The sequence below is a fragment of the Lactuca sativa genome, chromosome 8 (assembly GCF_002870075.4).
Source record: "Lactuca sativa cultivar Salinas chromosome 8, Lsat_Salinas_v11, whole genome shotgun sequence".
Classification (NCBI taxonomy): domain Eukaryota; kingdom Viridiplantae; phylum Streptophyta; class Magnoliopsida; order Asterales; family Asteraceae; genus Lactuca; species Lactuca sativa.
In genome coordinates this window covers 288,475,462-288,492,701 of record NC_056630.2, presented here as the reverse complement: position 1 = coordinate 288,492,701, position 17,240 = coordinate 288,475,462, and the positions used below count along the sequence as shown (strand labels likewise).

The window sequence follows — 17,240 nt, the reverse complement described above, 5'->3', positions numbered from 1 at the left end:
AATAGTAAAACTAACAAAAGTCGCTAAATATGTATTTTTATGAGGTTCAACATACATAGACGATCACAAATGAGAATCTATATCTAATCAATCATCAACTAATTACATTAGATATTAATGTGTACATAAAAATTACATTTAAAATTTTAAACTAGTAGTACAAAATTTTCATTATTTATTATGATAAAAAATCTATAAATCAAAAAATATACATGCTATTTAATCGCATACAAGTTTTATGTATGGCTTATTCACAATACATTAAACCATATATAACCATATTAAACTACATAATTATCCCCAGCGCAACGCGCGGGCATCATATATATATATATATATATATATATATATATATATATATATATATATATATATATATATATATATATATATATATATATATATATATATATATATATATATAGGTGTCGACTTCAAAAAAGTTAGGAGGAAGAAAGGTTGAATTTAGCTCGTTGTTTATCGATTGTTATTTTTTTATGCATAAATCAAATTTCTAAATAACACAAGGCATGACTTTGTCGGCAATGTTAAACTTTACGCTTTTACGAGCTTTGGTGAATCACGTCGTTTGTAAGACATGATTTAAGGCTGCAATTTTGTATATAACTAATATTTTATATGTATTTTCTACTGTTATTTATTTTTATTTACATATATGATTTAAGGCGACATTTTGTTAATGCTTGATAACAAGTATGGAGCAACCATTTATAGTTATTTGCCCTGATAATTTGTTGTCAAGGCTATGTACAATTCTACTTTCTTTGTTGAATTATTATTGGTTTATGTTGGTGATAAATAGATCCATGGTTTTTAGTTCGATCATAGCATTCTAATCTCTTAATGCTTATGATGATTATACAATACTGTGTATGCTTGTACACCAATCGCTAATATATGTTTCCTACAATACACCCTCTTATCATTACCAACCATTACCTCCTTTAAAAAATGTGCCAACATTTTTTTTCTTGCTTGGCGATGGTTGGAATGTGTTTAGGTTTGTATACATACATGTGCATTTATACTCTAATATTTGAACTATGGAATAAATTAACATCTTTAGGTCATATATCCCTAATTCTCCAATAACACTCTTTTCACGACAGTTAGCCTCAAAACTGTATATGTTTTGTAGTTTTCACGACTTTAATGTCAAAACCCTCTTAAATACATTTCAATCCCAACTGTATCTTCAACTCTTCTTTGTTTACGAAGAGCATCATATAATTATAGATCATCAAACATATCATCAAATTGTTCTAGATTTTAGCCCAATGGCTCCAAAGTCGTTTTACATTGGAATTATTAGGCAACAATAACACCTTTTTCTTTAACATTGAGATTTGATGATCACTTTCTATTTTGTAAATAACATTGAGATTCACAATAAATGGTTGTTTTTGATACATTTGACAAACATATGCAACAAGAAAATGCTATAATCTTGAGCACCGAAGAGCAAAATATTGAAATCCTAATACAATTTATAATTATACGGGTAACGAATAGAGAGGAAAAAAAAATACCAAATCTAACTAACGCAAAGTACATCTCTTAATGCACAATGTACATACTATAACTACATAGTTAGTTGAAAGCTTTGAGGTCAAGTATCATAACTGTTATATCATCTAAACTACCTCTACTTACAGCAAGGTTCAAAAGCTCCTTGCAGGAATCTACAAGGCCACATGGCAATGGCATCATGCCGTTGACTTGGTCAACATGTGATATACGTCTAACCTTCAAACTGGGTTCCTCATTTTCGTTTTCGTTTTCATTTTCAGTTTCTTTCCATTTATTATTAATAATATTATTATTAATTCTCTGTTTTATTTGCTTCACTCGATAAACTTTCTTGGGTTTGGATGAAATATTCCTCATGCAACGTGTCACCATATCAACAGCTTCTTGGTTTCCGACCTGAAAACCCAATTTATTTTCAAAAGGTTCACTCAAGCACTTTAAATTACCTAATAATTACAATTTACACCCCTTCTTTTATATAATTTACATTTTTGGTTTTCAATTTTGGTTCTTGCAAACTCTCTTGTAATTTTTGTCTTTATTTGAGATACTGTAACTTTTTTTTAAGGTGATATAAGTTATTTGTGGAGACAAAAATAATAACTTATTATTCATTTATGACAGTTACTTATATTTATCAATATATAAAATAATATTATGTATTATTTTTAGTAAAATACGCCACCATAGATTTTCATTCATAGATATTAAGTATATCTTTTATAAACAAAAGTATATTGTTTTGTGATTTTATATAAAATAATGAACACAAATGTGTTCCTTTATAAAGAAACTTGTTTTATTTTTTAGTTACTATAGTTTTTATTTAATTTAAATCCTGTAACTTAATTTTTAATAGTGTGATTCTAATGATTTAATATTAAAAATATAAATTAAATAAATGGTAAAAGCTGCAAAAACTCCTTTTACTCGAAAAGATAACAAATCTTAAACAACTTTAATGTAAATTCTTATGGAAAGTTAACATATCTTTGATAACTTTTTATAGAAAGTTAACAAATACAAGATTGATTTCATGTTTTGCATTTGAAAGTAAAAGATTCTAATTCAGCTTTTCTGAAAATCTCAAAAGGCTTTTCACAAAAGAAAAAAAAATCTTTGATTAATGGTGGCTTTTACTAATATTGCAGTCAATTATTCTAACATTTTTCCTTTAAATAAATACATAATAAGTATCTAGATACAAAATTACATAAATGGTCCTTGTGGTTGGCAAAGAATAACACAACAAGTCCTTATGAAGAATTTTGAACATGAATAATCCCTGAGGTTTTGAAATCTTGCACTGGAGGTCCTCATGACTAACTCCGTTACCAAAGAGGCGTTAAGTGTTGATAAAATGACCAATTATGCCCTTATTTTTCTTTATAAGGGCTTTGTAGTGGTAATTTTTTGCCAACCACAATAACCATTTGCGTAATTTTGTCTAAAATGTATAAAATAATATAAGTAAAATGTGTTGTATACCTCATCCCACAGTCCATCTGAAGCCAAGATTAGATACTCCAAATCATCTGTCAGGGGTAAAATCGTCGTTTCAGGTTCACCCAATACCCAATCTTTCAAATGAGCATCACCTATGCTCCTTGAAACTGCAAGTACACCATGAACCCTCCAAGTCCCACGATGAAGCTCCACATATCCACCCTGAATCAAATAGCAACATACTTTCAATTTTAATTTAACTCTCAATTACATTATCTTTTTTATTTAATAAAAATACTAATTAATTCAATTGTGTACCTTATCTTGTATTCTTTTTCGTTCATCCTCATGTGATGCTCTATGATCTTTAGTTAAAGCCTCAGCCTTTCCTTTTCTTGAAAGAACAGCACGACAATCACCTAAGTTTGAAACCACAAGCTCTTTTCCTTCAATAAAGGCTGTTACACAGCAAGAACCACTCTCTAATCCCTACATAAAAAATGGGAAAAAAAATGTTTATAGTTTTAAAATACAGTTTAGTATTGATATTTTTGTTAGGAATGTTATTCTTTTAAAGAGAAGGTCAATTATAGCGGGAATGGGACTATGTCATTAGCATGATATGACTAAGTCTAGATCTTGAATAGTTGAATGAGTAAACATGTATGTAAGCAACTCTTAAGAAACTTGTTGAATAGTAGAATATGTAAGAATTAGTCAAATTGTTGTTAAGCAAATGTTTGACATTCTTGTCACGATAAACAATGCCATGTTTGTGCACGCCACTTTGTAGTAGAATTCTTGTGACACGTGGGCAAGAAAGCTATCGAAAGTCATGGACTAGAGTGATCTTTTGGAATTTTCACTAAAATGGTTAGTTTGTGAAGAAAGATAAGTTCGATGGTTGAAGAACACCATTGATGTAATGTGAACTGGAATAGAATTCACCATTCCACCTCGGAAAATGGAGACTTGTTAACTTTTGAAACGAGGATGTTTGATTTGAGAACAAGTAATCATCCTACGAGAGCAGTGTTTTTCAGGCATTTTGAAATATCTATGGTTTGTTCGCAACAAATTAGGGTACTACTGTTCATAACTCAAAACACGATTAATCCAAGGTTCACCAATATAAAATGAAAACACGAACCTGTTTCAGGAATTCATCATCTGTTTTCATGAATGCAGCTTTAATAACTTCTTCTGTTGTTGTATTCCCGGAGGATTTTTCTAACATCTCGAATATATTGGAGTGTAGGTTCTGCGCTACAAAATCCGCAGCCTTCCTGCCTCCATGTCCATCATAAACCCCGAAGAAACCCTAGTTTCACAACAACAAAAACAATTAATCGAACATCAAAAATCGATCTCGATTCTCTAACTACTCTTTTAGGTACATAAAAATCCCAGCAGCAAATCGATACACGAACTAATTTACATGAATACTTTCACCAACAAAAATCTAAAATCGTTAGGAATTTCGATGTACCTTGTCAGTGTTCGAAGAAGAAACAATCGTATGAGTATCTTCCATAAATAATTTCCTGCCTTTGACGGAGCAAACACCGACGCCGAATCCACTAGACGAAAACACGTCAGATCTGGATTCACAACTCTTCGGCCTGAATTTTTCAGCAGCGGATTCAATCACCTGAAGTACATTAGGGATCTCAATCATCGGCGGACGTTTTCGCTTTTTCAGAGAAGTCAAGACGGAAAAAGGCTCCAGCGACTTGACGTTGACATGTCCGTCGTTCATATTGCACAACCTTACAATGCTCGGAGGCATCGTTGATTTGCTCACTGGTGGTCGGAGGTAGAATCTCCGACGATAAACATGTTAACTCCGAGGGCGGGAGTGGGAGGTTAAAGCAGAGAAGAAGAGAAGGATGAGTTGTAACGGGCCTAACGGCTACTTCAAGGTGGATACCACCTACCCTCGTAAATACGACTTTAAGCTTTTGTTGTTTTATTTAAAATGAAATGACCATAAGGCCCCTTATACTTTATTAATTTATAATATTACATTTTTGACAATTTTGGTATCGTCTTTGTTTTTTGTTTTATAGTTTATATTCTAAATAGTATAAAATAAGACAAAAAATGGTATTTGCCAAACATATGGTTTACAAAAGGACATAAATGACCTTGTGTAGTTGTCTTGATGACTTTCAAGGATTATTTTTGCTTATTTGATTTCACCGTTTTACGTGTAATACTTGTGAAAATGACAAACATTTAAATCAAGGTCCATAAAATAGTCAAATACATGTAAATTTTAAGTAATATATATATATATATATATATATATATATATATATATATATATATATATATATATATATATATATATATATATATATATATATATATATATATTTGTTAAGTTAAATGGTTTAGTGGAATGTTAAAAATGATATTCATTCATCACATAATAATAGTCCCTGTTTTTTATTTTTTGGCTTCTCTCAAAATAATAATTTACTTCTTAAAATACATATCCATTTTACTAATATATCATTCATTATTAATTAACCTATCATGAAATTAAATGTAACAAAAGAATAAGACTGTCATTTTATTTAATAAAGTTACTGATAATTAATGTTTTTCTTAATCAATGTGTTTTTTTGTCTGTGAATAATAATTTTCGGACGGATAGAAAATCTTGTTTTTTTGCTATGTGAAACTGTAATGGCATAATTTATGATTTTTTTTATTAGATTAAGTGCAACAAATGGGTAATAACTATTGTCTTATTTTTTATAATGACAAAATTATTTGAATATTTTATTTGTTTCTTATATATTTATAAAATAAAATCTAGTTCAAATTTTCAAAATTGGCTGGTGGTGCCCATCCTCTCTTTTACCCTAGGTGCATCAATGCTTTGAATAGTAGGATAAAGACTTTGTACTCTAGCCAATTATGACAAGAAAATGAAAGTAATGTTTATTGTTCAATTATGAAAATAGGGTCTTTGGTTGATGAATGGGAAATGTCAAAAGCGCAATATAAAGGATAAAATAAGGACAATTTTGTCATTTACCAAGTCCTTGTGGTACAGGGGAATTTAAGAGTGGAGCCGGTCAGAGGTGTAAGTATGGTCAAAGATCGGCCGAGCCGTTTGAATTTAAAAAAAGAAAGTCTAAACCATTGACCAGGTTTAAAAGTCTAAAGCTGCTTGTTTTGGAGTGAACTACTCATCTACCGCATAGGCAAATTATATAGAAAGTTGTTATTGTTTATGAATTTTTAGTTACATGGCAAACAATTATTTATCATGTTATTGATAATTTAATCATAATCATGCTGTTAAAAAATAATTTGGACATATAAGGAATTAAGGATATAATAAAGAAAAAAGAAAATGTGATAATATAATCATAGGTAATTTATTGTTGGATAAAAATATGTATGATACAAACAGATTTTATTGTATTGTTTTTTTTTTTTTTGAAGGGTGAATGCATTAAAAATTAGCAAGAAGCCAGTGAAAATTCCAAATTACAAGCATTTAAAGGAGAAACATACAACTTAAACCAATATAAAAAAAGTATAATTATAACGAAACTTAATTCATCACAAGTTGAATTTCATCCGTCGTTTTGAGTTAATACCTTAAAAACCATTATTTATACATATCCGTTTTGATTTAACCCTAATATTTTTATTTGTTACTTATTTGCCACCGTTAATGAGATGACGTTCCATTTATTACACCTTACCCGGTTAACAACCGGTAATCAAATCCTTGCTGGTTGCATCTTTTCACTCGATTACTAATTCTTGGGAACGTGCATAGTAGCCACCACCTTTTCCCTCATGTTTAACTAACAAAGGGGTATCCCTTATCAGATACCATCATCGTCAAAAGAGGGTTTTGCAAGAGGGTTTCTGAAGGTTTTCAAGGGTTCGATGACAGAATCATCACGGAGAATGAAAAGTAAAGAATCAAAGGCGACAAAGAAGACAAAGTTGAGATACGTACGTGATGAAGAAGAGTTTGATGATGATCGTCTTGACTTAGGATTGTTGGATGTTGAACCAGATAACTTCAATCCTACATCTAACTTGTGTGACGACCCTTTTCTTAACATTTTATGTGATGATAAAATGTTAAAGAATAATCAGTTTGAAGGAGACGATGAAGCTGATGTTGAAGACATTCACCAGGAAGAGCTTGAGCATGAACACCTTGAAGATGAAAATGGCTTGGAAGTGGGTGTCGAGTTCAGGGTGCACGATCCTACCGTCAAGTGGAACCAAATGAAGCCTACAGTTGGTGAGTTATATGAGTCTCCTACTCAGTTGAGGTTTGCACTCACTAACTATGCTGTAGCTAATGGATACCAACTTTGGTTCATGAAAAGTGATAAAAGCAGGGTAATTGTTAGGTGTGGGAAAAAAATGCAAAAAAACCATGTCCTTTTAGGATCCATGCTTCGTGGAAGTATAATGAACGTACTTTTCAGATAAAATCTATGGTTGAAACACATCTTTGTGCAAGGAATTATAATTTTGGACATTTGGTTAGTTGTAATTGGTTAGCAAAACACTACATTAAGGACATAATTAGGAAGCCCAAAATGACACTGCCTGAGATGATGGAGGATGTCCTTACAAAATATTCAGTGAAAGTGTCAAAGGGGCAATGTCATAGAGCAAGGGTAAGGGCAAGGGAGATGATAGAAGGTAAACTGGAGGAACACTATGCTAAGGTATGGGATTATGCCAACGAAATCCTTAGATCTAACCCTGGAAGTACATGCAAAGTAGGAGTGTCGGTAAATCCAGATGGGGTGAATTATTTTGAACGTTTTTATGTATGTTTTAAGGCATTGAAAGATGGATGGAATACAGGGTGCAGACGTGTGATTGGCTTAGATGGATGTTTCCTAAAGGGACAAATCAAAGGGGAGATTTTGACTGCTATTGGAAGAGATGCTAACAACCACGTGTATCCAATTGCATGGGCTGTAGTAAATGTAGAGAACAAAGAAAATTGGACTTGGTTTTTACAGCTGTTGGTTGATGACTTGGGTGTTGCGGATGGAAAGGGTCTAGTTGTTATTTCAGATCAACACAAGGTAAACATAAATACTACAAATTTTTTTATGTATTCATTTATATTGTCTAACCCATATTAATGTTGAATTTACTTATTTCAGGGACTTCTAGAATCTGTGAAAGCTATCCTTCCACATGTTGAACACATGCAGTGTGCACGACACATTTATGCCAACTTCAGGAAGAGGCATACAGGTTTAGAGTTGAAGAACTTGTTCTGGGCTGCTGCAACTAGTTCACATGAAGGGGATTTTGTGTCTAACATGGAAAAAATTAAGAAAATCACTTCAAATGGATATGATTGGTTGATGTCTAACAATCCACAATCATGGTGTAGGGCATTTTTTGGACAAGGGTATGCATGTGAGGCAGTGGAAAATGGCGTTTCTGAGTCCTTTAACTCCATGATCATAAATATTAGGAAAAAACCACTTCTCACAATGTTAGAGGAAATCAGAATCTATGTCATGGCTAGGTTTTATTATTTGGCTGATAAAGCTTCTACTTGGAGAACTGAATCGTGTCCAGCTATCATAGAGAAAATGAAGGAGTTTGGAAAAGAGATGAGGTAAATTCTTACATAAACTTGTTACTACTTACCATTAAATTGTGTTGTATAGTTAACATGAAATTGTTATTTTTAATTTGTATTTATAGGAACTGGAAAGTTATAGCAACTGGGGGGTCTGTATTTGAGACAAGGTATGGGTATACAGCTTACAAAGTGGATTTGGAACAACACTATTGCACATGTAGACTATGGGAGATATCTGGAATACCATGTGTGCATGGTCAAGCAGCAATAAACTACACTCACATGAATCCAACTGATTTTCTAAGCATTTGGTTCCAAAAAGAGAAATTTGTGGCTGCATATACCACAAATATATCACCAGTGAATGGAAGCAACCTGTGGGCACCCACTGACTATATAAATCCATTACCTTCATTGACAAGGAGAATGCCTGGTAGGCCAAAAACCAAGAGAAGAAGGCATGTGTCTGAGGTCAATGATTCCAAGTTCCCAACTGTTAGAGCTAGAGTTTGTAGGACTGTTAGGTGTAGCAAATGTTTACAATTCGAACATAACTTGAAATCCTGTAAGAATGAGCGAGTGATGAAGGAGTATGTGCCACCGAGAAAACCAGGAAGGCCAAGGAGGGGTGGAAATGGTATAACAAACAAGGATGGAGAGGGAACTTCAAAACAAAAGGCAATTAAGCTTGTAGTGAAAAGAAAGAAGAAGACAAAGAAGGCTGGAGAAGGATCCTCAAACCAGGAAGGCCAAGGAGGGGTTGAAACTGCAAATGATGCAACTATGCAAGAAGAAAATGGAACTGTACAGGAAACTGCACCTAAAATTATGAATGATGCAGATGCTATTTCTGATGAAATTGATGTATTGTTGTTGCAAAAATGTGGTTATGAACCTCATGAGATTGAACAGGCTATGGAAAGGGTAGATGCTAATGAGATTGAAGATCACTTGCTTGAAGATAACCGGCTTGAAGATAACTTGGAAATGGTATGTCAACCTTTACTTTAAATTTCTTATAGTTAATATGTGATTTACATAAGGTAATTAACTAGATCATGTCTTACAGGGTGTAGATGCTAATGAGATTGAAGATCACTTGGAAGCAGACTTAGAAGAGGATGTTAATGAGATTGAAGATAACTTGCTTGAAGAAAACTTGGAAATGATATGCCAACCTTTACTTTAAATTTCTTAAAAGTAATATGTGATTAACATAGGGTATTTAACTAGATCATGTCTTACAGGGTGTAGATGCTAATGAGATTGTGCCACCAGTGCAAGGAGAAATTGCTATACAAGGTTTAGATGCTAATGCTTGGGTTGGTGAAGATGATGGGAATATTGACTTCATTGAAGATACACAAGTTGTTGGGAGGCCTAGGAAAAGGAAGATTTCTGAGAGAATTGTGAAGATCAAGCTGAAGAAAGCAGTTTATGATAAGGATGGAAGGGGTTCTAGTATTAAGAAACCAGTTAATTTGGAGTAGGACTATTTAGGAGGGGGTATCATGGGCACTATGTATTTTGCTTGCCCTTTTTGTTAACATTTCATTAGCTTTTGGTAACAACCATCCATTTGTATATCAGCATCTAGTAGTATTTAATTAGGCCTTTTTGAACATTGGTAGTTAATGGCCATTAAAAGATTGTTGGGCAATTGGTTGTTTGGTTCTGATTGTAATACCCCCTTTTATGTTATTATGAATGCAAGTATTTGAAGTTAATGTCATTTCACTTTGCTTGTCATTTCACTTGCTTACAATCACATGTTAATTGTCATTCCAGTTAATGTCCTTTACTTCCTTACATAAGTTTTAGTACATTCAGTTATTACCAAGTTTTACCAAGTTCTACTACATTTCACTTGCTTACACAAGATTTAGTACATTACCATAACTACATTGTAATGAACCACTATAATGCAATTACCAAATCACAGGGACATAAATAAGATTGGATTACTATCAATACACTTCTCCATCAAACATTACCATAACTACATTAATCACCTGCCCTAACCAAAATAACAAACCTACAACAACCTTAACCCTACCAAATACAAAAAAATTACAACTGCCCTAACCAACTGGTTCTTAAAATACAATGCCAATTAACAAAATTACTCCAATAACCACCAACATCACCAACACAAACTTCAACAACTTGATCACCTGCAGAACACCACTGGCAACAATTTCGTTATAGGGCTCCCTTTCATTAGCATAAAACTCCATCTCTTCCGTGTCAAGCCACTTGAAATATTTACACCCTTTTTTGGTACCCTGCCAACAAAAGCTTCATTTACTAACTTTTGAAAGATAACAGAATGGGAAAACAAAATCCCTCAATTTTACCTTATAGTTAGGGCATGCCTTGAACTTTCTTCCTGGGTTTTTATCAGTTCTTGAAACTGAGTATTGCAGTTGATCACCACAATCACACTTGGTGCGATAAATCGGTTTGTTGATAGAAGATGTTGAAGACGAAGCCATGGAAAAGAAGAAGACGTGATGTGTGAGGAAGAACGCCTTTTGCAAGAGTGAAGGAGAGGTTTTGGGGAAAAAGTGGATTTTGGGTATGTAAAAGGTTAGGGTAACCTGTTAAACCGACGACACCGGCTACCATTGACTTTTCATAACCAGTCAACACAATTAATGGCAAATAAGTAACAAATAAAAATATTAGGGTTAAATCAAAACGGATATGTATAAATAATGGTTTTTAAGGTATTAACCCCGTCGTTTTTAAGGAAGAGCATCTATTTTTATTGAACACCAATAAGTTTTGAGCTTTTCCAAATACACCAAATAACAGAGTAAACCAAGGCTAAGGTGTTGTCTGTTTTTTCTGAGGCAAAATGTCTGCAGTCTGCGGACCACATCTGTACACCTCTGCAGTAGAAGAGGTAGACCAAACGTCTGCAGTCTGAAAAAAAAAAGACTGTTTGTTTTTTTAACATCTGCATGCTAGTAAAATAAACTGAAATATAAATGAACTGATTTTTTTAAACTGCAAAGTGATTTTTTAATATTTTTATGACTTTGTTATAAATAATTAACAAATCTAGATCAACTTTTATTATTATTTTATAAAAAATAAAAATAAAAAGGATATGAATTAATGTATATATTTGATAAAAACCAACAACTTTGGTTGCAAAATTATAACTAAACATTATAATTAGTGATCAAAGAATTTGATACATAAATAGATGGAAATAAACTTCGACTTTTTCAATTAAATCCATTAAAAACGTACCATAAATATTTTTTCGAGAAATTGACGATACTGTATTAAATAATGTTTTACAAAATTTGACAAAAAAAATATAAGAATATATTATGATTTTTTAATATTTATATAAACAACTTCAACGACTATTATTGTAATAAATCTTTATTTATAAATTTATCAAAAATATCATGTTTGTATCGTCGAACGTTTTTTTTTTTTTTTGAAGTTTTTAATTTTTTTTTTCAAATTGTTTATCATTAATAAAGTTAGAAAAAATATAAATTAAAAAAAAAACTTGAAAAAAATAAAGATATATATGTTTTTTAGGGCAGAAGATGTCTAAAGATGTTATAAGACTCTGATCCACATCTGCGCCAAGAAGAGGGAGCACAGACATTTTTAGGTCTACAGTCTTTAAAAAAACAAACAGTCTGCGAAGGCTAATGTCTGCGCGTGGTTTGCGTGGCGCAGATAGAAGAGGTCGCGCAGATTTGCAGACAAAAAACAAACACTACCTAAGGGACTGTTTTTTTTTGGTGCAGATATGCGCAACTACTTTTATCTGCGCAGCGCAGATAACGCTCAGACATATGTCATCGCAGAGTGTTTGTTTTTTGGAAGCGCGCAGATCAAATACCGTCTGCACAAGGTCTTTTTGGCGCAGACATTGGCCACTGTCTTCAAAGGTCTTCACACCTCATTTTAATCTAAAAAAAATAGGCCATTGTGCAGTTTATTTATTTGCTAAAAATACATTTTTAATGTTTATGACATGAAATTAAATTTGAAAATCATTTTATTTCAGCAACTGTAGACGTTAAAGACAAACAATCTTCTAATTGCACACTACAAACATTTGGTCAACCTCTTCTGCCGCAGATACTTGTAGATGTGGTCCGCAAACTGCAGACATTTTGATTTCAGAAAAACAAACAACACCTAAGCGTAGTTTACGTCTCTTCTTCCCATGCATCGAATCACCTAAAGCATTTATGACCTCATATCTAATGACCACATGCAACAAAAGAAAACTAGTCCAAGAACCAAACCATCTTTAAATGCAACTAGAAAAATGGCAATTGAAAAAAAAAACGTGATCAACTTCTTCCTCCACCAAATTATAAAAAGGGATAGAGATGAAGATATAGTAATGCCCGAGAGATTTTATGCCATTAGAACTCGGTTTAAAAAGATACTCCAAACAAAACAATTTGTTTTCAAGGGCTCCCAATTAATCCATTTGAAGATCTTCAAATTAGTATTATTCAGCACTTTATTAGCCAAAAAACAACTGAAAGATTGTTCCTAAAATAAACTGATACCTCCCCTCTAGGGATGTCAAAAACTCTTGTGGGACCCCAATACCGTACGAGACTAAATTTTTTAAAAAACCGGGAACGTGGGCAGAATTAAACCCCGTTTATTTTCAGGACCGATGTCGGGAGTTGGTATTTCCGTCCCGTATTTCTGTGGGGCCTCGGTTGTACATTTATGTAAAAAATATATATTTAATATAAAATACATATACAAAATAGATTTTCTAATTTTAGGTTTAGGTTATGTTTTACTTTCCCGTTTCCAATTAATGGATATTGAAGATGTAGTGAATTGATCATATATTTTTGGACATGTAAGTATTTTATATTTTTAAGATTGTTGGAATTGTCGATTTGTAATGTTGGATTCGTAATGTTAGATTTTTAATTTTTTAGTTTCTAAAACATTATATTTTAAGCTTTTGAAGTTATTAAAATAGTATTTTTTTAACCTAAAACAATGCAGTTTTTTAGCAAAAAAATTGAATTTTAAGCCTATAAACCAAGGGAACGAGAACGGGGTCAGGGGCCAGTGACGGAGCTTGAAGTGTTGATTTGGGAGAGGGGGGGGGGGGGGGGGGGGGGGGCTAAAGTCAAAATTTATAGTTTTAGGCTTAATATATAAAAATTCTAATAGTTACGGGTTTGTTTTGAAAAAAAAAACGGGAGGATGGGGAGGGGGGGGCATAGCCCCTCCTGGCCCTACATAAGCTTCGTCCCTGCCGGGGACGATGGAGGTAACCGGGGGCGGGACTGGGGCCTATGCAAACAGGGGACCTGGGCGGGGGCGGGGACAACTATTTACGCTCCTGATTGGTCCCGTTGACATCCCTACTCCCTACTCCCGTTTCCATTTCTGTGTATGAGTAGTTGTAGCCAGCTCATATCATACAAAACTGTCGAAATCTTCACCATAGCAGCAACTTCACGGCCTCTTCTAGGTTGTCTTCGGCATATTCAATTTCAATAAGTCCCTTCCCTCTCCAGTAAACTTGTCAAAGACCATGCAATTTTTGTTTGATTCAATTTTATAAAGCTCGAAAACACGTCAGTAAGTGATAAATCATCACTCCATATGAAGTTATATGATAATACACTAAAATAAATAAATATTATTTATTAATAATAATAAAAAAAGAGTTTGTTTATTAACGAAATAAAATAATTTTATTTAACAGTCAATTAATTAATTGTAACTAATTAGCTAAATGGATCTTGTTATTAAAAAGATTTGCTATGGAAAAGTTTTAGAAAATACATAATTTGAAGTATAAAATTTTTAAATAATGGCATCTTGACATTTGTAAGTCGTAACTAATACCCTAATATAGTAATATTGTCTCTTCCCTTTTTTTGGTCAACGGACACAAGCAAGCAAAATATTGGAAGAGATTATCTTTTACGTGTTGGAATCTAGCTGCATTATGTATATGTTCGTGTCATCGGATACTAATTGCGACATAAAAGTATCAATACATAACAAAGTATACTATTAAAAAAACACGTCTTTTCCATGGACAATTTCCTAGAAAATTTCTAGAAAACTGGTGATTAGTTGATGTGTTTAGTTGGTTATTCTTTTTTTTTTGAACCGTCAAATATAAATGTACTAATCTATTTCTAAACTAACATCTAATTCCATCTATATTCACGAAGGGACTTGAACACTCGACCTCAAAAAGGAAGAGCACCACCTGATACCGCTGGGTTAGGAGGGGCTATGCCCCCTCCCCCTCCTCCCATTTTTTTTGGGTTGATAAATTGTTATAATTTTTCGTGCCATGATTAGTTGGGTGCCCTTAATAGGGCGTCCAAGTCGATTTGAGACCCGCACCAAAATTAAAAAAAAATAAGCCTCCCTTCAAAATTTAGTAATCGCAAATGAGCAATGAAGACGAATATAGAAACAATTGTAATATATATATATATATATATATATATATATATATATATATATATACTAGCCGTTTACCCGCACTAAGCGCCGGACGACAAAGAGTTTCTTTCGGAAGATAGTTTTAATGTGATGATTAGTTTCCTTCATACGTCGAATAGTTCATTTCAACGAATAATTTCTTGCTAGGTGCATAGTCATACAATACGACAGAAGTTGAGTCCGCATTTGAAATTTCATCTAAAACAATAGATCGATTTTCCTTTCTTGTATAACATCGACTTTCATTTGTTCCAATTATAGCATTGTACTATGAACTTCATTATTTTTTGTACTTATATTGTTCATTTTTTTCAATTATACAAAAACATACAAACTTATTTTTTGTTCACTATACCAACATACATTCATTGCAGTTATTTTTGCAGTAAGTTCAAGTACAATAACATTAGAAGGTTAACTACGACAAATAGCAATGTAGTTCCACTGTGTCGCTGAATTTCCTCCATGAAAAAAATAGATGATAGAAAATGTGAAAAAAAATTGTACTCGATAGATTCATAATAGCATTAGACAATGTCAAAGTTGAGTGACGACATCAACATGGCTAATGGAGCGCCGCTGTGTGGTTTGGGGTATGTGGTTAACATAAGAAATTTATGAGATAAAAGAGAGGTACAATGGAGTCAGGCCAATATATAAGGAGATACAGTGCAAGATATGGGGAAATCAGAATTACAAGTTAAATCACATAATGGATCCTCTCTAAATTCACATATTCATCATAATGGAGATGAGTATAAAGTGTCTGGTTCAAAAATAGGAATTAAAACCATTTTTGCCTGGTGTGTTCCAAATTCTAAGCAAAGGAAATACGACAATAATATCCATGTGTTCCCTGAGCAATTCTTCCAACCGCAACATCAGTCCTGTTTTCAGTGAATTAAAGAAAAAGTTAGCATATACAAGATAATAATGAGCTTTAACATGAGTTTACAAAATAATCATGGTTTTGCAATATCCATATAACAACATGACCAAGGAGGAAACTTTCCGTTAGTGAGTGCAAGAACTTCCAAATCTTTTAAATAATTTGATATCCAAACTAAAAAAAAAATCAGCACTTTTAGATGCTATGTTAACAAAGTGTAGCTCATCCTATGGTAACAACTACAATTTAACCGATTTGAGTCTTGCACGGGCTCTTAAATAAACCCCTTACGGTTGCAATGCAAGTAAGTTACACCAATAGTTCAGAAAATCAAAATTTCCTAGATTCCTACAAATCATTCATCATCCTTTTGATAAATCCACCTAACCATCATGTGAGAAACTGTCATGTAAGACTCTGCTTCCATTCAATTAATATGATGTTCCTTATAAAGGTTTAATGACATTAAGTTGCATGTGTACATAAACAATGCTTTTAATAGATATAAAAAAGAATAATGATCAACTTGACTAAACAAAATGACAAGAGCAAAAAAATGTCGTTTTGGATGTATTTGTAATCCAAATCCTACAAGCTTCACAGATTCTATTATGTCATATTTTTTTGACACATTTAATATCATTTCTTTCTTTTTTCAAAACATGACAATCAACATAAATTACAAATCGTAAACAACTTTTCTAAACAACAAACTTTCAGTGGTTAAAACAAAAAGAAAAAACTTTTGGTGGTTAAAAAAACTATAATGGTTTTATGGACTTTGCCCAAATCTATTTTTGAAAATAAAAAGTTGTTCTAAAAAGTTGTTTTTAGGGTCATGTGAGACTATAGCTGATTTTTGTAATTTTGATCCTAAAATTGGAAGGAAACTACATATTTGGTCCATGATGTACATTTTTTCTCTCAGATTTTGTTTAACGGAAAACCGGCCAATATTAAATAAATGAGCATCTATTAACTTTACTAATTCAAAGACGAAAATTGTTATGGAAGATGAAATTAAGGACCAATAATGAAATCCGGTTCGTTTTTAAGACCAAAACTGGAGATAAAGCAAAACTAAGGAACCACCCATATCATATGAAAGCACCCAGAATGTTCAGACCAAGGTTACATCATCCCACGTGGAATGAATATTATTGTAATAATAAATGGTCATAAATTAAATTAAAATGTCATTGCAATTTTATAAAAAGAACATATCAAGTTAGAAATAAACTTGTTAAGGGGATAGTTTCT

At 32.6% G+C, this 17,240-nt stretch overlaps 2 protein-coding genes across 2 annotated transcripts; both read right to left on the bottom strand.

Annotated features, from left to right (window-relative positions):
* Positions 1 to 1,445: 1,445 nt before the first annotated feature.
* LOC111916951 (probable protein phosphatase 2C 14) lies at positions 1,446 to 4,918 on the bottom strand. Its single transcript, XM_023912597.3, has 5 exons — positions 4,487 to 4,918; positions 4,148 to 4,318; positions 3,316 to 3,486; positions 3,040 to 3,219; positions 1,446 to 1,947 (listed from the first exon to the last, which is right to left on the bottom strand). Exons 1-5 carry the CDS (start codon positions 4,784 to 4,786, stop codon positions 1,612 to 1,614), a joined length of 1,158 nt encoding a protein of 385 aa, XP_023768365.1. The 5' UTR covers positions 4,787 to 4,918; the 3' UTR covers positions 1,446 to 1,611.
* A 5,780-nt stretch (positions 4,919 to 10,698) lies between these two features.
* On the bottom strand, positions 10,699 to 11,097 carry LOC128128000 (uncharacterized). The gene is made up of 2 exons (XM_052766756.1): positions 10,960 to 11,097; positions 10,699 to 10,887 (listed from the first exon to the last, which is right to left on the bottom strand). The coding sequence occupies exons 1-2, from the start codon at positions 11,095 to 11,097 to the stop codon at positions 10,699 to 10,701; spliced, it is 327 nt and encodes a 108-aa protein (XP_052622716.1).
* Between the last annotated feature and the right edge of the window lie 6,143 nt (positions 11,098 to 17,240).

Bases quoted from the DNA above. Each gene is read 5' to 3' on its own strand.
- LOC111916951 (XM_023912597.3), bottom strand. From the start codon at position 4,786: ATGCCTCCGAGCATTGTAAGGTTGTGCAATATGAACGACGGACATGTC. The intron at 4,319-4,486 runs GTACATCGAAAT...TTGTGAAACTAG, and splicing joins CTTCTTCGAACACTGACAAG to GGTTTCTTCGGGGTTTATGA. The intron at 3,220-3,315 runs GTACACAATTGA...TATTTGATTCAG, and splicing joins GAAAAAGAATACAAGATAAG to GGTGGATATGTGGAGCTTCA.
- LOC128128000 (XM_052766756.1), bottom strand. From the start codon at position 11,097: ATGGCTTCGTCTTCAACATCTTCTATCAACAAACCGATTTATCGCACC. The intron at 10,888-10,959 runs GTAAAATTGAGG...TTTTGTTGGCAG, and splicing joins AGGCATGCCCTAACTATAAG to GGTACCAAAAAAGGGTGTAA.